The sequence below is a fragment of the Labrus bergylta genome, chromosome 3 (genome assembly GCF_963930695.1).
Source record: "Labrus bergylta chromosome 3, fLabBer1.1, whole genome shotgun sequence".
In the NCBI taxonomy this organism is placed as follows: Eukaryota; Metazoa; Chordata; class Actinopteri; order Labriformes; family Labridae; genus Labrus; species Labrus bergylta.
Genome location: NC_089197.1, coordinates 24,587,060 through 24,611,654, shown reverse-complemented (window position 1 = coordinate 24,611,654; position 24,595 = coordinate 24,587,060). Strand labels below are relative to the sequence as shown.

At 38.0% G+C, this 24,595-nt stretch overlaps 1 protein-coding gene across 2 annotated transcripts; it reads right to left on the bottom strand.

The window, feature by feature from the left end:
• Positions 1–166: 166 nt before the first annotated feature.
• Positions 167–24,595, bottom strand: slc6a2 (solute carrier family 6 member 2). Of its 2 annotated transcripts, none has more exons than XM_020636007.3 (15): positions 24,334–24,595; positions 23,426–23,897; positions 21,806–21,937; positions 20,181–20,418; positions 10,968–11,106; positions 10,600–10,734; positions 9,916–10,019; positions 8,579–8,703; positions 8,361–8,473; positions 7,171–7,299; positions 5,702–5,801; positions 5,440–5,540; positions 4,093–4,260; positions 2,089–2,160; positions 167–1,895 (listed from the first exon to the last, which is right to left on the bottom strand). In XM_020636007.3, exons 2-15 carry the CDS (start codon positions 23,715–23,717, stop codon positions 1,872–1,874), a joined length of 1,872 nt encoding a protein of 623 aa, XP_020491663.1. In that variant the 5' UTR covers positions 23,718–23,897; positions 24,334–24,595; the 3' UTR covers positions 167–1,871. The 2 variants fall into 2 exon arrangements, with proteins under 2 accessions (XP_020491663.1, XP_020491722.1); XM_020636066.3 differs by having other exon boundaries at positions 24,266–24,423.

The window sequence follows — 24,595 nt, the reverse complement described above, 5'->3', positions numbered from 1 at the left end:
TGACACTGTTGCTTTGCTTAGCTTCCTATTTATCATAGGAATGGGTATACCATCAACCATTATGGTAAGGCTTCAGTCAGCTGTAAAACTGAACGATGCGGTTAGAGGGTCCAACACTTAAACGTTTCTCAAATATGACAGAAAGTGAGAGCAAATAGTCTTCAAGTGTGTGTATAGAAGAAAATCTTTATTATCATACTTTGATTACTTGAGACTTCTTCATGGATAGCGGTCACTCACGCTCAACAGGACGTTGGTATTGTACATAGAATTTTCATGAACATAGTCCAAGCTGGAGTGTCTTTTTCCACATAGATGTGACGAAGGAGCCTGGGTTACACTGAGGAATATTTAATCTTAATAGTTTCTCTTAGCTATACATCAAACATCATGCTATGACTGTGGACAGTTACGCTTAAAATACTTTACATTCACGTTTTGTTATAAACTATTTGATAAATACAAGATTAGTTGTAACAAAAGAATATATTTATATATTTTACTATTCCACATATATCTGTATTTTTGTGTGGCTTTATTCCTTTCAGCAAGGGTCTGTTTGATTCAAGGTTTAAAATAAACTTAATTCCAATAAATAACAAAAGCAATATAAAAAGATAATCAAAAACATTCCTAAAGGAACATATTGGCACTTCTAAAGTGATATAAAGTGGACCATGACAAGATATGTTTCAAATGAAATCACAAAATTTGTAAGCATACATTTGACAGTTGTCGCTCCATGTCACTCCTTCATGAACTCTACACCAACAACTCACTACATAGTTGGCAACAAAATACCAATAAACACACGCACACCCAGCCAAACAAACACACTTTCGTTTCGTTTTTTTTTTTTTTTTTTAGAATAAGCCACATATTCCCTCAACCCCTAAGATAAAAATATGTAAAGAAAAAGTCCAGCAACAATAATACAAAAACTCTCTGTAACAGTTAAGTTTTGCAATTGTTTTGCTGAAATTTTCATCTTCAGTTAGACGGCCATACTGATAAGCCTGAGTCTATCTTTCAAATGAAGTCCTGGTGGTGACCCTGGCCTTTTTAAAGCTTAAGAGGTGAATGAAGCAGTTCTAAAGCTTCATAGAGGAAAAAATGTGCTATTCCCTTTTTCTGTAACTGGATGTGACACAAAAACATAATAACTGGTCTGTTCCTCTTGTTGCAAGCTTGACCTGGATGCACTGTTGACCTTCAGCTCTTTGACTTGAATATCAAAGGGCAGAGTCAAATCCAGAGATTGCCATCCACAAACTGTGGTTGGATTAAGTGGGTTCCTGAGTCAACACAGTTTATTTTGTTTCTTCCTGTAAGGACTGTGAGAAGCATGAAGTGTCTTGCTTGATAAGGCACTGACACAGATAAGCTACTCTGTCAACAGAACAGGCCATTTTTATACAGTAGTAACATAATAACTAATAACCCCTGGCCGAAATGAAGTTTAAAAAATGTAAATATTTGGGTCCAAAGTTAAGTAGCACACAGTGAAATTGGGTTGTTTTTGGTTTTAAGTTTAGTTTCTGTCTTTTGCAGAAGATAATGGTTACATCACAGACATTCAAGAAACCATAATGATGCCTAATGGCAAATAACAGTACAGTTTTATCCCAAGTGTTGCCCCTCCTTTACCATCTGAAATTGTAGAATGACATTGAAATGTTAACAGGCTTTACTTTGAAATCAAAGTGCTTAAAGCTACTTTTGTCAACAAAGGCCATAGTTGATAAAGGGAGAGGGGGAAGGATGATGGTGGAGTTGGAGTCTGTTTTTCTTGCTTTCTGTCCGACCACTGGTGGAACACAGGATCTCCAAACACCAGACGCAAGGATAGATGAGGGAATTCTGTGTGTTTGTCATATGGCCAGCCAATGCTTTAGCTGTAAAACATAAGCAGTCATGGTTTGTTGATTATCAAAATGCATTTTATCTCATTTAAGTAGTTATTTTTGCAGGCGTCTCCTTTTTTAAAGACCAACACCCAAATGTCTAATCTGTCTTTTTTCTCTATTTGTGCAGCAGTTTAAACACTTTGAATAATAACTATCAGAAAAGCAAAACTTTTGGCCTTACTTTGAATTGCCGTATGTTTCCTTCAGCCACCAAATGATGTTCATGTTCTGGTGTGATGCAATAGGCTATCCTCTGCAAGAAAAATAAATTACAAAAAATCATTTCAACCACTTCAAAACTTCGTGCATCATTGAAGACCGCATACAATAAACATAATTTGCCTTTTTTAGCTGTCTCAATACTTTTTTAAAGTTTTATTTGTATTTCTAGTCATTTTAAAGAGTTACTTTCCTCATCAGCTCACATAGGACTTTTTTTCATAATTTTGATTGTATCCAAGCTGATTTTAAAAAGTTTGGATAGAGAAAAATTAAAGGATGTGTGATTTCCAATCAAATTTCTTTGACCTGGTTTCAGTCAGTCCAGATGGTATGACTCCTCAAATTATATTTAAATGTGCTTTTGATATCCCATGCAATGCAAAACACAGACAAACTCAAATCCACAGTGAGGAAAGTGTATCACAGCTGCTGTAAAGAACAGCCTGCACTGTCCCTGAGTATGTCTGGTGCAATGGAGCACTGAAACCTGACACACAGTAGTTTTGAGTGTGAGATGATGGCTCCGTATTTGTACTTCTGTACTTGTTGAAAAGAGCATCGTGAGCATATGTTGTTATTGCTCCCTCTGCAATTACCACAGCGAAACACAAAGATGGGTCTCTGGACCAAAATGTGATGTGTTTTAAAAGTAAACTTCTGAAACAAATCTTTTTTACCTGCAGTCTGAACAAACATGCAGGGCCCAATGAGTCCATGTATTACTTCACATTAGGAAAACAGTCATGATCTTTATCTCTGACTTAATACTTGTGTTTTTTGGAACCTGTAAGGAGTCCATATGATAACCCCAGGTTTATTCTGGATACTATGAAGGATAATATGGGTCCTTAGAGCTTCAGAAAAAATATTAAACCTTGAGTGCCAATGGCAAATGCCAATGGGATGTGGTAACTGTAATAGGAGAGTGAAGCTTACATGGCTATGGGGGGGAGAAAGAAACTGTCTGGTGCTTTGATGATTACAATCATAAACTCTCAATGTTTTGAAGCAACTATTTTATCTGAGAATGTTCTCATTGTACCAGTGTTATCAAGTTCAGAGAGGACAGTTGACTCTTGAATCAGTTTGTTGCTGTCTGTTTTCTTTTTGAAGGGGAACATACTGTATGTCTTTAATAAGGGCACGTCACACTGGCCATCTGTACCATGCTGTACTCAAGCACGATTCCCCCCCCGCTGCGCCATTAGTCCTGCATCATACTGGCCAGGACTAACCGTGCCTAAAAGACGATTACCTCTTGTACATAACGTCGTAATACAAGACACGCACGCTTTGTTATTATGACGCCTGCTCAGTTTACAAACAGGTGGACGAGAGAGCGAGGGAAAAAGAGACGCGCAGTCAAGTCCGCGTCTGCACATCAGAGAAAAACACAGCTACTTTACTGACTTTACAGCTTATTTTAAGCCATTTTAATCAGACATAGCCATAAATAAAATAGACGCGCGGCCAAGTCCACGCAGACGCCTGCACATCGGAGAACAACACAGAGAACATGACAGCTACTTTGTGTCTTATATTGTGTCATGTTAGTCAGATACAGCCATGAAACTCTGGATTTCTCCATAATGAAGGCTGTCAGGGTTGTGTACCCACGTGCTCGTGCATGAAGTGTACCATGCCGAAGCACACCTCTCCGAAGTGTACCAAAGCCAAGGACGATACAGAGCGGTCACACTGGCCAAACGAACTAGACTTTAGGGTTGAAGCGTGCTTAGGCACAGTACGGCCCAAGTACTGTGTGAATCACCAATATCCTTTTTTTTTTTTTTTTTTTAATCTCAATAGGAAACTCTTCACATATTACTTATACCTGTCATTCAGTATTGTTTTTCCAATATTACTTAGTATCATCATCCACTATCACACTAGTTAGATAAAAACTGTGATTATAAAGCAGCTTACAAGGACCTTTTGGAGACAAACATGCTTTCATACTGACCTCTTTAAATGTTCCCGGTACACTGATGAATTTATAAATGGCGTAGCAAGGTACAAACAGCATGGAGGACATGGCAATACCCCAGCCAACTATGTTTGCCCAATAAGGGAAGACGTACTCATCATACTTCAGGCGTGATGATGTTAAAGTACTGGCTATAACAACAAACTGTAATTGAGAAAGGGGATGAGAAGGCAAAAGAAAGTTAAGATGTGTTACATCTACATGTATTAGTAATGTACAAAGTCTACTACTTAATAATAAGAGTGTAAGCCAAAAATATTTCAAGAACAAGATTTGAGAAAGAAGAATATCATTGCTACAATAGTGTCATCTACATAACAAGCACATAACAGTGGACACATTTAGCACTTTCTTGGCAATTCTGACAAGCATGTGTAGCTTTCAGACTACAGGCACTTTTAATTGGGGTACTTTACATATGATAATTTGATTTTGCATTTTCAATGTGAATTGACAAATTCTTCCACATTGCTGCCCTTCGTTATACAACCCTCTACTGTTGTCCAGGGCTTTCATATTAGGCCTTTTGTATTAGGGGAGCACCTAGCTATCCACACCCTTGCATGGACATTATTGCATACAAGAAGACATGGTGCTCTTTGAGTTCAGAGTGGCATGCTACTAGCCAGTTCTCATTGGCATCAACTGCATCTGCCTTGTCATGGCCCTTGGCATCTCATACAGACACAAAAGAAACCCATCAGCATCTGAACTCAGCTTTCAAGTAAATGTGACTTAAAAATAAATAGATTATAAAATTTTGACTGAGAACGTCTGTTGATAGTCCAGGGGGGGCTTATGGATGGGCCAAAAAACACAAGACCTGGAGAATTTTGAGTCAGAGTCTAATTTGATACCAAAATGTTTGTTTGTCTTAACTTGCCCACCATGCAGGTTTTTTTCAACCTCTTGTAATAAATGGAGGCTCTGTAAGGTTCTTTATAATCCTTCCTGATTACTCTTGGTATGGGCCTGAAGAACCTTGCCATGATAAAAACTGGGGACATGTAGTAAGGGAGTGAGTAATCGCTTTTCCTTGCGTCAAACAACTTATTGCATCTATTTAATAACTTCAGCTTTGGATGCTTACTGAACTGCAATTTAGATTCAAAGTTAGATCTTAGTCTGCTGGCTAACTTAGTTTTATCACAAACATGTAAACAAACTTTTTTACCTCATGCTGGCCTGAATGATACATTTTTTTTTTATACAGCCTGTAAGCATGTGGCTGATTTATTCTTGCCTTATGGCTGGGTTTACATATTTACCCTGTCTAGAAAACCAGCCCAACTAAACTAGTTCATTGTGATTTATTGCACTTACCAACAGAAAAACTGGGCTGACAAATTTCCAGCACAGCCTCCAATAGAGACCAGGCTTAAAGCCCATCATTCTCTCGATATCTTCGCTGAAGCGGTCAACACCTGTAGTGAGCATGATTTTTTTTTTTTAATGATTATTGCAAGAAGATGGGAATAGAGAACTTGATATGTTTTTTTTTTTTTTTTTTAACTTTCTCTAGAAAATGACCAGTATGTTAAGAAAAAATATTTTTTGAAGGCAGAATTTCAGTAAAATGTCATACCATAAAACCACGACACTCCAATCGCCTCAATCAACACACCAAATAGTATGGAAGTCCCAGCTGCATACTTATCCAACAGGGTCAGCACGTAGATACCACCCTACAGAGAAAAAACAGGGGGTTTAAGTGTGTGATATAACTTTTAACCCTTGGAGATACATGGACACCGGTGAGCTGTTAACAAACAGTGGTCTCTTGGCTATTGTAATGTATACTGTATGCTTGTTTTGATTTTTTTATGGACTATGTTGACTGCCTTGATCCTTTGTGTACTAGAACTTTTTACAATCAATCTTTAATTTCATTCCTGAGTTGTGCAATCTGTTTATTGTACCATGGATCTCTCATGGGAAAGACATCATCAAAGACATCATTCACTTCCTCAGTGATTTGATTAAGGGGAGGAACCATGTGAATCACTAACATAATACTTTTCTGACTCCAAAGTCTGTATTTCTGTAATCAGCAAGGGTTTCCCCCTTCGTGCTGATACCATGTGAATGAATTGGGACAGTAGAGGATGTTTCTCATTTGCTTTGCTTCCTATGTGATCAATGCTTAAATAGTTGTCAGAGATAGATGCCATGGCTTTGTTGATGAGTTCTTAGAATGAGTTCTGTGACATTGACATCATCAGACTTAAACCATTTTCACACATACGGAAATCTCTTGGAAAAACTCTGGAGATTTGGCTACCCAGAGGTTCTTTAGGCTGTGTGTGAACGCAAACAGCGGCATTTTTCGCGCAAACTTTACCCGGAGTTTCTCCAGCCAGACCCCTATTTTATCCGCAGAAAATCCGAGTGAGCTGATGTCTGAACGCAGCAGCATATACTCCGGAGATTTCAACTCGAGGTGAGCCAATGAAAAGAGAATGACGTTTATATACATATAAAGTGTCTGCACGCGACCACTACGATCTCCGTGCACGTAATTAAACAGCTGCATTATGTTTTCTGTTGGTCAGTATGTTGTTCTCCTCTCTTCTCCGCTACTTCTGCGTTGTTTATTTACATCACGTCTTACCTCAGGAAATTCTCCCCCCCACCCCCCCGACAGGAATAGTCCCCCGCTGTGAGGAGCATATGTGAACGACTAGTTCGGGAGAATCTCTGGAGAAGTCCTCCTGTTTATATCTAGATATTATTCGGAGTGCATATGTGAAAAAGGCTTTAGATACTTTCTTCTTGGCAGCAGTGACGTACAGTGTCATGTCTCGTTTATTAAGGTTTGACATTACTGGCCATACATAGTTTTTCACCACATTTAAACTCAAACAATATTTTTGCTGAGACCACCAAGTCTGTAGTTTAAATTATTTGTGCAGTATTTTTGAATGGTTTAAACTAATACAATTAAAATCTTCCAGGAGTAAAACAAAGCGTGGAAAAAATAGGCATTTTGTTAAAAGTGGGACTCTGAAATTTTGTCAATACTGAGTGTAATTGTGTGGAATAAATGATACTGACATTGGTAACGCAGAGCAAGGCAACCAGGAAGGTTCCAAAAGCCGTGGCAAAGGTGAAGAGCTTCCTGTGTCTTTTGAGGATCTTAAAGTCATCCGTCAGACCTGTGATAACTGCCTCCATTCCTCCCATCTGGTGGACACAATGAAAGAGAGATGGGAGTCAGAAATCTCTACCAATCCAAAGTATTGAGTAATGTAATGGGTAATGCAGATTTGCCTTCTCTGCAACTCGATAATTAAATTGAGTTTAGTACAGTTTGCTGACGGTGTTTAGCAAGATTAGATCCTTGAATGCTTCACGTAGAAGTGCATGTGATCATTGGTAATAGTGACACTTTCAAAACATGATGTATGTATTTGATTAAAGTTAATGTTCATGCTACTGTAATAGGACAAATGTCTTGCTCTAATATCAATAACAAAAATGGAGGAACTTGTCGTCCTCCCTTAATAAAAGTTCAGATGCAGAAGGGGTTTCTACGAACATTGCATCCCCTAAACTTAAAATAACTCCTATTAACAGTGACTAAAAATGCAATATACAACATGTGTTTAGTCTTAATTTGTTACTGTACAGTTTAATGGGTACAGTTTTACATTTTGACATTTTCACTTAATTGACAAAAGTCAGCTCATATCATTTAAAGATAATTGGTACTATTCGAGGAAAAGCCAGCACTGTTATTCAAAAATCAAATTGATGCCATTGAGCATTTCATAAACATGTTCTTTTAAAAAAGGTCAGCTTTAATTGGCAACGCAGCCAAGCCATTCAGCAAGAAACACAGATATCATTGTAATCTCAAACTCTGTTTGGACATTCACTTCATCCGGTTTGTTATTTATATGAAAAGAAAAGGTGGCATTGTGTCAAAAAAGGGAAAACTAGAAATTCTTTAGGATGAAGAACTTTCTTCCAATGAAAAAAGACTTAACCTTTTTTTAGTTTGAGTCATATAAAATGTAAAGATAATTTTGTAAGCACTGTGTAATTTGTAATATTCACCTCTGAACAGGGCCTTGTACTTTCATATGTAATCTACTCACTAATTCTTTTAAATGCTTACATATGTCTTGTGCATATTATTAGTATGTTTTAGCAGAGCTGTCTCTTTCCTTTCCATCAGCTGAAAATACTTCTCATAAGAAGTGAATTCATTTAGAGTGGCCACAGTGGCCTTTGCATCTTACCGAGCTATCAATGCCCAGAGTCAGCAACATGATGAAGAACACAATGGCCCAAAATCTTGAGCCAGGCAGTGTAGAAATGGCCTCAGGATAGATGATGAACACCAAACCTGCCCCTGCACACACACAAAGAAACATGCACACATTAAATATGTAACTTTCAATTAAGGCCTAAAAGTGCACCTTTAAAATTATTCTTTATACTTGTGTCCATATATTACCCTCTGTTGCAACATCTTCTATTTTGACACCATGTTTGTAGGCCATGTATCCGAGCACAGAAAAGATGGCAAACCCTGAGAAAAAACTGGTGACGCAGTTCACAGTGCTGGTCAAGAGAGCATCCCTGGAGACAGAAAACACACAACACAAACATTTTATGAAGAAAGCCAGGTGTCTTTGATTGAATGTTTTTAATAATTTAACAGCCCAAGTTTTCTTTGGGTTGATCAGTCAGCCAAATACTTTTTCTGAGAGGGATTTCAGGTTTATTAGATGTTCTTGTTGTCTGCTACTGGCAGGAAGTTTGATCTGTTCATAACTAGCATGCTGCACTAGAAAAGTCAGACTTCAAAAAAAGGTAACATAGATAATATTAAGCTTTTTTAATGTGAGATAAAGGCCCAAGGACTGTCTTGTGAGACAAAAAATGAAGAATGGTAAGAATAGCCCAAATGCTGCATTTTCATCTTGCACACTTCTGACTGCTCTGGCAGTTATGTAAGTTATATTTTCCTGTGTGCATAGGATACAGTGCTTTTCAAGCATTGCCCTGTACCTTTAGCAGATTTCCTCCATCTGTGAAGGCATTTAAAAACAAAAGTCTGGGTTTGATGCTTGTTTTTCTCACATTACCATGCTGCTGCCTTTCCCCTTAAGATTTGGTCATTGGCCACTATGGATATAATGCAAATCCCACCTGCCAGCAGCAGTCCACACGCATGTCTGAATGAGACATGAAAGAGGAGGAAGGCATGACGCCCCGTTTAGGGTTGAGCAAGGAGGAAGATATAAGGGAAGACGGTATAAGAGGAGTACAATTCTTACAACACTTAAACGGCACTAACTTATATTGCAAGCCTCTGTGATGAAACTTCACTATATATTTTACCTTATTTTTAAATAACCAAGAATTTAGGAGAATAATAATTATCAGTCAGATTGAGTTTAGTGCCAGTCTGCGGGGTGAAGATGGCCTTTATTTACTGTTCTGCCGAGATGTGCCTCAAACAGCACCACTGCAATTTATTTATGTAGAGAAAGATAAGCCAAACTCAAAACCTTGTGTGCTCTTACTGAAGAAGAGCAGGCCTTTGACACTCCAGTCAACATACAGCCCTAGGCTATTATCTGGAAATCCTTCCTGGCCTGTACTTTATCTGTCCTGCAAACACCTGGCCATTGGGTTCAGCTGGACAGATTAGCATCACCCTTGCTGCTTGGGGATCCGGTTACACGCTGAAAAAAACTGGCTACTTAAAGACAGCAGGATGTTATGTTGCTGTGGGCTTGTTTGGACTATCAAAAAATCAGCTATACTGGGTAACTAAGCTCTTACCTGTAACAGTTGTTGTCAAATTTGTTATAACTGGCAAATGCAATGAGCACACCAAAACCTGCTCCCAGTGAGTAGAATATCTGTGTTGCAGCATCAATCCACACCTGTGGCAAAGAAAAAGACAAACAAGAAAGCTTTGATTTATGGAAAATAAATTCTTCAAGGATCAAATTGCACTTGACGACTGACTGTAATATAATGGCTGCTTTTATTATTTAGGTGCAATTTTCATTAAGCATGCAAAAAGTGAAACTTTTTCTCAATCCTTACACCAATCATCAGCTCACTCAGTGGAAGATGTTATCTGCAATAAATGTGTAGTCCATTCATTGATATACTGGTATTGGAGCCACCAGTTGGATTTCAGACTTTAAATCTCAGAGCATGATTGTCAAATAGAAAATAGGCTCTCTGAATCAACTTAGACATTGTTGCAAATGTCACACAGAGTAAATGGGAAATGAATTGTAATGAATATAAGTCATATATATGTTACAGTATATAAGTGAATGGACTAATACAAAACTAGAAGTCTAAACTAAATGGGTTTTGGGCATTAAAACCTCAGATTTCATATAAAATACATGAGTATTTAGACTTTCTTCACAAGTCAACCAATGGCAACCCATTCAATATCTCTCCAACACCCTTGGATGCATTTGACTAACAAGCACTGTCTCTAACCTCTAGATTGTTGAGCCGATTGAAATCAATGTGTAAGTAGGCCCTTATGCCATCCATGGACCCTGGTAGAGTAACACCTCTAATCAGCAAAACAAAAAGGACCACATAGGGCATGGTAGCTGTGATGTACACCACCTGTATACAAACACAGAACAAACAGGGGAAAGAGAACATCACGATGATATTGAATCAATTCATTCTTCTGAAGAGGCAGTTATAAACAACATTTTGCACGGTTAAACTGGATAACCAAAATAAAGTTTTTTACAGATATTATCGTTGTCATGAAATGACTTGTATTTCAGATTGTAGAAAAAATTGAGGATCAAATATTTTTTGTGTGTCCGTAGTGGTCCAGTTTTTTTTACCTTCCCTGAGGACTTGACACCTTTCCAGAGGCTGAAGTAGAGGATGAAGACCACCACGACAAGGCACAAGGATAACTCCCAGCGTGGTAGTCCCAGGTCCTGGATACCCTTACTCTCATAGAGATGTAGCACACCCCGTCTGCAGAATAAACCAACATTATTTGTCTTAGTAGTAACACATGTGAAATACACAACACTATTATGACCATCAATGTTGAACAAGGCATCAGTAATTTTCTCGGGCATTGGCAATGTTGAAAGATGTTTTTGGTTAAATGGGAACACCCAGATTGTATTGCATCTGGATGAGTCTAAACCAAACAACCCTCACTGTATGTGCCTGAAGTGACGATGTGCAATTCAGTGTTGGATAGATTCTCTTTTAGGACATGTAAAAGAGATGTCTTGTATTACAGCACGTTCTTTTAACATCTCCCGTCTGAATCCATCTTGTTTAACCCCAGTTAGTCATTGGCAAAAGTCTTAAGTTACATGATTCATGAATGAATTCAAAGTTTGTTTTGACACTAATATGGATTTAAGTGTCAATCTCTGAGAGATAAAGATGCTTATTCCATTATTTTTATTTTATAAAATGAATGCTGTATATGTCATTGTTGACTGCTTTCAAATTAAATGATAACATATGTCTCTCTCTCTCTTGCAACTACTCAAAGTGCTTTGAACCCGTCAAAGAAGTCTCTTGGTATTGCTTTGATATCGTCAGCCATGTCTCCTCACGCCAAACACTGTCAGATCAAGGTGAGCATTCAAAGGTGTAATTGTTACCAAATGAAACAAAGAAAGGCAAATGGTGTCTCTTTCTTCTCTATCTAAATATTGTTTCCAGCTGTGAGATCATTCAGAGTTTTGGGAAATAAGCAGAAGATTTGGGTTGTGTACTATCCACTATGTAGTGGGCATTTTAAGCATAACAAATACTATCCATCACATTTAAAGAGGACCATAGCTGAAAACTAACTTCATTAGTGAGGCTATGGTAAGAGATAACTATGCTTACCTACTTTTCTTTGCATATTTTTAGGAAATTAAGATATGATAAACACATTTTCTCAGGATATGTGATAGCATGATGACTAAGAAAAGAAGGCTTAAATTGCTCTATCAAAAGTATACCAAGAACTTTAAACAACTATCCCCAGCCCTCAGTGTCACATGGAGGCAAAAAGAAGCGCTCCGCATCTGCATGAGACACCTACAGAAATGACTCACTCAATAACTACAAAGACTAAGACGGTCAGTTTGGAGTGTTGGTTTTGGGAAAGGTGAAAGAATCACAAAAATGTCAGTCACCCAAGAGGCCAATGTTCTCCATTCATGCCAAACTAAATACTGCATTAAAGGGATACTTTATGAATCTGACACAACTAAAGGATTTGAAGAAAGCATTGGTATTTGATGACCTACACTTCTCCATCTCATTGTTGCTTGTATACAGGCGGTGTGATTAATTCTTCATCTTTGCTACCATGTTGTAATTACCAAGTTGATAACCACCATTGTGTGACTGTTTAGCAGGAATGCAGTTGGTATATCCTGGCTACAATAAACTTGCTTCAGACCTCAGGTTTTCAATTAAAATGGATAACCAAATGGTATTGAAACTTTTTGAGTGTTTTTTTTTTTTTTTCACAAACAAAGGGTGAGCCTATTTCAAGGCATACAGCAGAATAACTGCTTTTTGTGTGGTCCCACCAGTCAGTTAAGTTGCAGTTAAAGTCAATTAGTATTTCCTACATAATCATAGTGTAACCGGACAGTCCGTGAAGGTTCCTTCAATAAAACTGCAGAAGTAGGTCTATATTAAACAATAATGATTTACACGACGGACAAGAATCTGAGCAAGTCTTTCTCTTTCTGTATGTTTTTCTACAGATTCTGTTTGCCAGTAGACCCTTTTTTCTGAATCCAGCTAACATAATTTAAAGGTATACAATAGTAAAGTGAGAGGATTTTCTCCACTGGTTGACCGTTAATGATGTTGTTCTTTTTTAAAGATAATTTTTTTTTAAAACAAACCAGATTTTAAAAATGACCTATACCAGAGTTTTTGTTCACAAGAATAGTTTGGGCTTAACATCCCATTGACATTGACCTTTGACCAGCAGGGTCCAATCTGTTTCATGAGCGAGTCCAAGTGGTCTTGCTGCCAAATTTGAAGACATTTCCTCCTGGTGTTCCACAGAGAGTGCATTCATATGAATAGTGCTGAAATAATGGCTATGTACATAATTGTCCAGGACATTATGTTGTCCTAGCAAGTTGACGGTCAAATGGGCAAAAACGAAATGACCCAGGCCTTGTCTCACATCACATCTGCTAAGTCTAGTGTTCCCCAAAATACAATAGAAGACTGCAGTACCTCTTTTAAATGCTACGTCTTTGCACTGGCTGCTCCTGAACAGAGCTTTGTTTGCTGTAAGACCAAACAACCAACAGGGAGTGTGCATTTAGGGACTGTATATTCAGTTTCTGCATTGAACACGGCCCTGTTTAACAGAGTTTGTATCTCACAGTCTGCTGTAGTCTGTTGAATATTGCTATATTCAACAGACTACAGCCGACTGTGGGATAATGTTATAAACCTTAAGTTACTAATGCTGCCAAAAGCAACCACCAGCTGATACTAACATGATAAATGTAGACACAATGAGAGTGAGAGGAGTTGAAGCACTGTTAAAATACCAAGTAGCCATACTTATGTGACCGTTTTCTGTGAAAGTTTGCGCAAAACTCATAATATAATATTACATTTTAAAAAATACTGGACTGTCATATTTGTACAGCTGATCTTCATGGTGCCTACACACACTACTTAAATGCTGCTTTCTTGTCACTGAGACTCTACAAAGGGGTTAGCTTGTAGTAAATTAATTTCACTCCATGATAAAACATTTTCCACTTTATACATAGATCACATTCATTCTGAAACATGGAACATGATCCTTAAAGTGCACGGGTCAACTGTGATCTGTTGCACCACTAATGATAATTGTGGGGGAGTAAGCAGATTCAAATATCTGGGAGTCTAAATCAGAGAAATTAAATGAAATGCACGGTTCCTAGTTCTAAGGTTCTGGACAATTTTTCGTCAACCATATTTGTAGTTCATATTAGGGTCATAATTTCTTTCAAGGTTGCCTTTTGCTCAAAATTCTGGTTATTGCTTCAGTATTTAACTATGTTTTAAATAGTTTTCCTGCATTGACGATTTCCCAATAGAGGGCAGCATAAACCATTGAATGCTAAATTTGTTTACCTTTTTTACCAATCTACAATACACTGATAAGGAAAAACTTTAACCCTTTTTTTTAATTATCACTTTACTTGTTTCTTCATTTGTATTTAGTGTATGATACCATTATACACGTTTGTTGACATTCTCCTTGAACTGCATACAGTATGGGGCTGAACAGTGTTGTTGAAAATGACAATAGAAAGTCATTTCTTGTAAGAGTTCGCTGCCTGCAGCTTTATAACAGATGCACATCATTGATGACCTAAACACAGTGTCTCTTTCTGAAAGAAAAATCCAATTAACTTGGCATGTTATGTTATGTTTGATAAACAAAAGTACCGGATTTGATCTGATACCCAGGTTGCTTACACAACTGCCTGACACGAAAATCTCTGGGAACACGCAAACTGAAATATGTTCAGAAACGCAATCCTCAGAGACTAGAGGATCTGTGAAACTCATCTTTAGCAATTACTTATCTTTGGCTGATAATATATTCAAAGCTATAAAGTCTTTTGGGAGGCAGATAGCAGTGTGAAGACATCAGTTTGTTTGGAGAGAGAAATTTAGTCTGCGCTCGTGAAATGAAGTCCTTGTGTTGGTGTTATGTTGTAATGCCCCAAGGCCTCCTTGTTCATCTGATAGCATTAATAGTGTAGTGCCAGTAAATGCCCACTATAACATCAATCCAGCTCCCTTTGGCCCAGTTACTCTAAACACATTCACTCTTATCTTCACTCAGTAAGCTGGTTATGTGGATTTCTAACACTCAATGTTGCCTTCAGCTGGTCTTTGTATATTTGAGGCTGGCACACTATGGTATGTATATAGCGTGCATGTTCAGTTTCAAGTTCTGTAAGCAACATCCAAAGTAAACATCAATGAAAGAGGACTAAAGCCCTGAGTTACTATACAAAAACAGCTTCATTACACCTTATTTTAAAAGTCATTCATTACACAAATAAGTTACAATAAGAATGAAATGAAATCTCTGTTTAATGACATAATTTAGTTTGAATAAGAGCTTTTTATCAAGTCTAGTTATCATCATCATTAAATCAGATGTGGTTGTTTCAGGCTGGATCTAAACATGAAGTAAGTTTTTTTTTTTTTTTTTTTTTTTGTCATTTTGTAAAATGGGTACTTTATTTTACACTTATGTTAAAATGTGCACCTACAGTTGAATAAATTAGTATAACATTTATGCATTGAGGCAATGCATATAGTCTGGACATCAACCTTTAATGAAAAACGTCTCTATTTTCTTGCAAAGTTAACAGTTTGTAACAGAATTGGATTAACATTATGTCTATTTGGCTGATAGTTTTCTGAAGGAGGGGACTTGCACAAAAAGCCCATGTTTTAAGAGATTGAGTTTTTTTATTGTTAACACAAATTAAAACATACAATTGTTAACACATTACATTCTTGAGGCCCAGTAAGGATTTTTTTTTTTTTTTTTATTGAATTGTGTAATTGTTACTCTAAATTTGACACTTTTATTTTATATGAAGGGGCATGCTTTGCTCTAAAAGAACTTATTGGTACAATGTTGACTGACAAAGGAGTTTTATAGCTGCTTATGGTCAACCTTTGAAGGCAGGTTGAAAACACAGGAGCCTTGTGATAGCCATTTGAAAATGTAATATTGAAGCACACATGTTCAGACAGACTCTCTTGTATTACATGTATAGTGTTGCACCTGATTTCACTGGTCACATGAATCTTTGTTGAAACAATGATTCATAAGAAACTTGAAAGAAGTTCCCTCCCTGCTCATTACTGGCCAACTGCTGCTGGAATAGGAAGTGCACGTCATTGTCTTCAAGGTTACACAAATTGTCTAATACAACACTCCATTCTGGAGTTGGCAAGGAAAGAAAGGAAGGTGTTTCCAACTGTTTTTCCATCAAACATGCACACATAATGAGGCTTACTGGCAGCTTAAGAACTCTTTGAAAACCTGTCTCATCTGCATGAATTTATTACTTATATTACAGACAGCAATAACCACAGAAAAAGGCACACATCTATTTTGCAGTCAGTCTTTTGGCAGAATTTTTTTTTTTTGTTTGCATTCACAAAATCCCTTTCACTCTACTGTCACATGTAAAATTATTGAAAACTCACTGGAGTTATTTTATAATTGTCTGTATGTGATTGTAAAACAACATCAGAAAGTTCCCCTGAAATAATCTTTTGATTTTAGTTGTCACCTTTTGCAGAAGTTACAGTAACATACAATTTATTTTTGATAGGATTGACAGGATCTTAAGTTGATAAACTTGTAATCCAAACAAGAAGGTGTAAAAATGTATCTTATGTCTATACACCATGATATATAGTGATGGGTTTGTTTATTTTAAAATATTCTTTGTATGTATTATCCCATTAGCTAATTTCTCATACTATAGTTGTATCATTTTTTACATTGGTTAGCTCTTTATTTCTTTGTTTAATTCCTGCAAATCAGCTGTATGAGTCAGTCACATACAGTACAGCACTGTTTTCAGATTTAAATAAAACTTTTGATAAACCAAATGTTTATCTGACTAGTTCATCTGTAAATACATGACAAACTTAACAGACAAGCGGGTGAACAAAATGCAGCTGAAGAGCCCATTTTTGGGCGGCCAAAAATAAGACTTCCATTACGAGTCTGCTGGATGCGTACATGAGCAGCTGTTTTCTATATAACGTTTGTGTCCCATGTTCTTTAAATTTACGATCCTGAAGATTCAATAACAGCAATAAAAGTCATCACTTCTCTCAAATCTCTGTTCAACTGTCCTCCAAAATCACAAAGCAACTTGCAGTTGCTTGTTAACAGCGCAGGTGCAATCAAAGTGAACAAACGGACTTATTTCTCTTTATCTCCAAGATTTAACATCTTATTGTCACATAGCAATCATGAGAAACCTGGAGTGCTGTATGTCTTAATAATTAGATCCAAATGATAGGCTTAATAGTTATCGTGAACACAGTGTTAGTCAGTGAGTCTAAACCCCTACTTAGCAAACACAAAGGCACTGATTAATGTTTAATTTAAGTTAGATTTTTGACTGTTTAGTTCTGGCTTTAGATGAAGACAGTATGGCTCAAGAGTGTTGTGGGTGTAAGAGGTGGTACAAGAGAATTGTTGACTCAGTTGGTCTCACTCTCTCATGCTGTGCCTTGGCATTGCTCCTGCGCTCAAAGCTAGCTGTAAGCAGGAGGATTTATTGTCCCCTACAGAGCCTAACCCTTAGCAAGATCTGTCTTGAAGCACTTTATTGTTGTCAGCCTGTCCATGCACTTGAAGTGGTCTTTTTCTTAGGAGTGTCTGCTTTCGGATTTATGAACCACATATACTCTTTGACTGACATTGCATCAACCATTTAAAGTCTGTAGTAACTCACAAGGCATAAGCTTTTAAGTCAATGCTGACCTCCTCATGCTAAGTCAAACTGTTTACCTTCTCTTAATATATCAAGTTTGACGGGTTCCTGGAAGTTCAAAGATATCCAGGGATGCTGATTAAACAAAGTCGTTGTAGTGCAGCAGAATGAGAGTGGAACTTTTAACAAGCCCAATTATGTGCCTGAATGTATTCTGTGTGGCTTAGTATGTGTCCCCAAGTCTTCTCACAGACTTCCTCTGGGCTGCACAGTCAGTCTTCACAGAAGCTCGGGAAGAACCGGCTGTCTTTGAAGTATAAACAGATGGAGTTTTTTCATGTAGTTCAAAGTATGCATTTGAACTTTTCATGTAAACACCTTTTTAAAGGTGCAAGTGTTTTTGGCGTGCATTGACTCATGTTGCATGACTTGTGTCAACCTCTATGCATGAATAGCTGTTGTTTTGTAATGCATATTTATGTAGAATACTAGAGTAGTTTGAAAATAAGTCCAACATGAGAAAGCATCCCTTTCATGTGACAGTATGTTGAGTGGACTGCACTCAATATACCGACTCAGCCATATTGTGTCATTAAGTGGAAAAAACAAAACAAAGACGAAGAACATTGATGGTCATGTGAAAACAGTGGCTACTTTAACATGCAGGCTAAAGCGTTGATCTTTGCACAATTGTGAAAAAAAGAATAAATCAATACATTCAAGTGGTAGCATCAATCCATGTTACAGTGATTGAAATAACTGCGTTTTGACATTTAATATTGATCTTGATTGGGGATTAGATTTAATGACCTCAGCACAGAGTCTGACTTGTATTCTTGTTCAGACAGAGAGTTGCATTAGAGCAGCAGATATTCAACAGCAGTGTAACTGTTTGTTACTTGTTGAAATTTTTTTTTTTTTTTGTTGGTGGATAATTTGTTGTTGGGACTTAAATCGGATCCTTTTTTAGTTGTGATGTATGGAATATTGTGTTCCTTTTCAAGCCCCCTAAGACCGCTAACCAACCACTGCATTCTAACTATATATTGTGGGGTCAGCGGTGTTACAATGTTACAATTCACTTAGCAGTTGTTAATAGTAAATATTGGACTTTAGTTTCTAGGAGGCAAGACATGACTTCAGAAGGACAATGTGGAAGTCACCGAGTGGTTATTAGAACTATTTCAAAATGGCACAGAAAGCAACATAGTCCAACACTATGATCACAGTTTCTGCCTGTATACAATAAATGTGTCCAAGTACACATAGCATTTATACAAACAAAAGTGTGCAACAGAAAATGTTAGCAAGCAGAAAAGAGTATGCTGCAGCTGCATTACGTGCCCTAAGATTGAACCGCTTGGGCAGCGGTCATAGAATAAGAAATTCATTGCCCCCACCTACTCGCTGAAATGTCCTGATTATTACCTGCTGCGTTCACTATTCAGTTCATCTTGACTTCGTGTCTATTTTTTACGAGGGGACATGCAGGTAGAAGTCCTAATAAAGTGGAAAAACTCTGCATTTTGCTTTCACACATGCAGCTCTGAAACATTTTTGGATATTTTAAGGAGTTTTATGCAAGCGTGAAAAGGCTAGAAAATACTTTTCAGGGATGCACTACGCTGACAGTCCCATGCAACACCAGACACCACCATAGTTTTGTTACACCAGAGAGATGAAACATTCTATAGAGCCTGTCGATTCTGTCTCCAGAGACTGTAAACAGCAAAATGAGCTGATTTTGAACAATATTTTCTAAAGATTTAATTTAATTGATTTTAGTGGATGCTTAATGAGACAATTAACTTATAAGATATATATTTTTATACTTTGAGGCCACATTTGAAGAGGCTTTAAAACTTGGAAAAGTTTGGTTACTGTGAAGTGGTTCCAGTATGTATTTTCTTCTCAAAGGTCAAAAGAAGTGTTTGAAACTATTAGTTTGGTTATTTGTTTTGAATTGTATTAAGGTGGTTATTTGTCATTTGAAATCATTGTCTCAAGGGTCTTTATAACTATTTATTAAATCAACAGTAGGGAGGTTCCAAGCCGACTAATTTCCTAGTCGTTAAAACCGAAATTTAAATACTGTTTTACTGACATCCACATGCCCGTGCTAAATGTGGTTACATATTGCTCCTGTAGATATGCCAATTTAACCTGACACAACCTAGAAACAACTTTATCTCCATTTTCTAGACCAAAATATTTCCAAACGGCGGAGATGATCCATTCACTGTGCTTGTTTACATCGGGGTTGTAGAGCGGGGACTGCAGGCCCATTAACCAAAGCTACAGCCAGTCTGTGGCTACAGCCCTGTCAAGTGATGGATGGCTGCATTGCAGTTTGAACATAACATTTGAATGGCATTAAAGGCCAAAAGTTTAACCCTTTAGTCAACTAAATGCGCACATCCCTCATCAAGAGTTTTGTAAACTGGGATATCTTTTCTGATGGTAAACAATAACATACAGTTTCGAATCTTGAACTTGTGTAACCCTATACACCAAATATAAGACATGCAATGGTCTTCACAGGTCAATAACGGATAAAGAATTTCAGAAATCACTCACTCATAGAACTCTGCTGCCGGGGTTATCTTGTACTTGGCGTAAGACGTTCCATTGCCAAGGACTGATCCGTTGATGGCTTTGGGGTCGGTGCAGTTCTCACTGTTCCAGCTGTTGCCACATTTGAGCCAAGGCAGCTCTTTGGTCATTGAGGAGAACAGGTAGTACAGGGACCAGGCAATGATTACATTGTAGTAGAAGCCAACGTACAGGGCTATGACGATCACAGTGTAGCCCACACCTAAGGAACACCAAGAAATGAGTGAGAAAGTACAAAAGGATGTTTTAATCTCACATTGTGCTACACGTTTGTAACACAAAGTGTTTGTATGTTACATGGAACAGTATCTGCTCGACAATAGTTTCTCTTCACTTCTGAATGGAATGTCAGCACATCGCAAATTCACTTAATATACACTATCCAACAGGGTTGTTGGTTTTCTAAGGATATAGGTTGCATTCAGGGAAATGTTTCCAAAACATTAAAACCTGCTGCACTTATATATTGATGACATGTGTAGATACAAAAAAAATTGATTACATTTGCTTTATGATGTGTGATAACATTAAATATTTTTCATATTTATTAGAACAACAAATGTGCATTGAAGCCTTTACCAAGTTAATCAAATAAAAAAACATGCATAGCAGGTACATTTTGGAAGTAGTGACAGTCATTTGAAAGCAATGTCATTTCAACAGTTGCATAATTCTTTTTTAACGTCTGTACAATTCATTGAATTACTAATGATATAAACAATTCTATTCAGCCTTAGATCCAACCATCGATTTCCATCAGCAGTGTGTTAAGAGGTATTCAAATCATTATTTTGCCAAACCACTCCAGATGTGAGTAATAGTGCTAAACATTCAATGCCCTTTTTTTTTTTTTTTTTACAAGAAAAAGGGATGAGTTGTTTTGCTTCCACTGGAATGTGAAGACTATGCGCGATAAGAGTCGTAAAGCCATCACCTGCTCATTCTAGGCAGGAAAAAAAACACAAACCCTCCTCCGCAGTGACGCCAACGAAGGCAGTGACTGATGTCGATTCAACAGAGCAAACGGTTACTTTTAAAAATCTTTTCATTGTTATAATTTCCAAATAAAAAAAACTCAATGAAAGTTTGAGCTTTACAAGTTATCACAATATAAATCTGTTATTCAAGTTTTAAAGTGCGCTCCAAGCTTTCTCTTTCACAGTACATTAGGTTCTCTTTCATTTGAGGTTTTCCTGTTTTGTTTCTGATCACTGGAATTTAGTGAAGTAATTATATAGAACCCAACTGTTTTCCACAGCATGCCATGGACACGAGCTCGGTTAGGTTTGACTTCAGCATTTGTAAATCGACATTTGCAGATACACTGACGGGGGTGAAAGGTTGAAAGTACAAGCGGAGAGAGATCAAAACGTTCAGAGAGGTGAAACAGTGACGAAGGGGATGTGACAAAGAGCTTAGTTACAAGTGACACTTATGAACTTCTGAGGAAAGGACATGAAATAAAAGGGCAAGACACTGAAGTGAAGCAAAAAAAGGGCATGACTGAGCAGTTAGTAGCACAGTTAGGGGGGGCTAGGGAAAGGCTGAGTTAAACAGACGTGTGCTTTTGCATGTGTGTAACGGCTCACCTTTAAAGACGGGGCATATTTTCCACACTGTAGCTGCCCCCTCCCTATTGTACTGTCCCAAGGCGAGTTCCATATAGAACAATGGCATCCCCGCAATGACCAGGAACAGAATGTAGGGGATCAAAAAGGCACCTGAGAGGAGAAATATGTAGATTTCATGCAACTTTAGGAAGATATTTCAACTTTTTCCTCCTTGTGAATCATGAATTTTTGCCTACAGTAAAAGCACGATGGCTACTCGTACGGAAATTAAGTGCAGGACACAACAAAATTTTGGACAAGGAAAGGAAAGTGTTGGTAGGGGGTCTTGAGATTGTTGGATTAACAACACGCCGTGACGTACAAGCAGTAAGGCTCGCAGCTATTCTCATGCTGTGCCACAGTAGCACAAACACCAACACGGAAATTACTTCTCATAATTCAATTGTTCTTGACATTGTCCATCACAAATGACACATTATCTACAGTAATGAATACATTCTGCTTGGGGCGATTATGATTGACAGGCCAGTGGTGGAGTTGACCCTTTGTGGCCTCTCCTGAGCACAACATGTTGATTTTCAGCATGTGAATGGACTTGCAGGCACACAGAGGACAGGGCACACCTTCTGGTGAGCACTCTGTTGTCATGTGAGTTGAAAGTAAAACACTTTGTTTAAAGAAATCCATTGTACATGTCCCTCACACTACAGTGCAGCCTCAGTGGTCAGTTATTTTGAAAACAGTGCAAGTCCAAAACATGTTACTCTTGTATTCATATACAGTATGAAAACCTGAGCTCAGACACTTGGAGAACTGGACGTTTTCTCTTGGTTTTGTTAAACCCTGAATAAAAAACAACATATTTATTTCAAACATAATAAAGCATATATTCCGATCACATGGTGCTTAAAAATATTTATGAATCCTTTAACATTATAAAGTGCTACAGTGGATGTTTGCATGTCAACACCTTTATCAAACCAGACTTAATCCTCACTCTTGATGCATAAACATGTTCTCATTTAATGAGTGGATTTACAGAGTTTTAAGATAACAGTGTGATACATTTGTTCTTTAAAGGGAAAAGTACGTTACACATCCCCAAGTTTAGATATGGTTAAAGGTGGCTGTTTGCGTTCACCTTGAACACTATCACTTCTTAAAATGTGAAATGAAAAGCTAACTGATCATAAATTTGTTGTATGTTTCATGTGCTTGCGTTAATGTAAGGAGGTATATCTGAAGGTGATATGCACTTCTCTATTAATGCACTTGGGACTATTAAAAAGAGGGGGAGGCAAATTTCCCCTCCAAAATCTAAATCTTATCCGCAGTATTTACTAGACCAGACATTTGGATTGGAAAAACAGACACTCATTAGTACTTGACCCCTAAATGAAAAAACAACAACACACCGTACATTATTGAAGAAAATAGTACACGCTTGCTTTTGATACTCCCTCTTTGCGGTTTAATATCCCTGCTAGGCTCAGTGACGTCCTGCATTTCTATCTTACTGTCCCACGACACTTTACCTGCCCGTGGCGACGCAGTGATAACTTGTTTGACCTCTTCTAAATTATCAAGGATCAGTTGTATACTCAATTTGGAATACTGTATAATATTTAGACTACTCACCCCCTCCGTTCTTGTAGCACAAGTAAGGGAATCTCCAAACATTGGCCAGGTCCACGGCGAAGCCAATCACCGACAGGAGAAAGTCTATTTTCTTGCCCCAAGTTTCTCGCTCGTCCTCGGATCCGGGAAGACCTGCATGGTTACCGGGGGTTGGAATGATGGAGGAACTTGTGTACTGGACGCCATTCTGATCCTTCACCAGTATCAGTTCCACCTCTTTTTTCTCCACATTGCACTGTTTCAGCGGGGCCACCGACGAGAGCTTGTGTTCCGGCAGGACCTGGATATTCATCTTCTCTGCGATGCGTACGAAGCCCAGGCTGGACCAGTGCTCTCACGGCCCCCTGCGGGTTCTGGCGGAGCCGCTGGTCTGAATCGGCGCGCTTGGATCAGGGCACCAATTCCGCCGACAAAACCCGGACAGACGAGTGTTCTCCCCCGAAACTACAGCTGAAACCTTCGCGTACATGGGCTAGAGAGGAGACAAAAACAGAGTTTAGAGAGGTTTGGTGTTAATGCGTAAAGTGTCAGTTCAGTTACGCACAGCGATCAATGCAGGTTACGAGTGCCAGCGTGAATAGGTGACATTGTTCAGCGTATAACAGAAATACGTTGTTGCTGTTTGCTACTTATGTCACTCAGTACAGCATTAGTATAAAATACTGTAACTGAAGCTTGATGCTCAACAAACTCAAGCATCAAAGTAAAAGACTCTTCCCCTCTGCGTCACCGCGCGCGCACGGAGCGTAGTGTGGTTAACAGTCGAGTCAATCTAACAATTACTTTAAACATACCTATTACCTATAAAGAAGAAGATTAATGAGTATATGAATAAGTCACCGCTACAAAGGCACCATAGGTCTACAGCGCAATGAGTTTTCCTCCGTATTTGGTGAAGCTATAAACACCTCGCCATGACCCGATGCTGCTGTTGTCCAGATGCGTCTGAGGGAAGACTGCCCATTCTGAAGGAACTATGAGACTTGCCTTCTCCAGCACAGTCGATATAATATGTGAGCTCTTAAATCGGTTTCCTCTCTCTCTTCCACGTGATATTTTATAATTGAACACTTTCTCTCCAGTTTGATGTCAACTTGGCATGATGTTTTTCTTTATTTATTTTGCTGAGCTCAGGTTCCCATAAACTCGAGCATTTGACTTGTCAGCGCT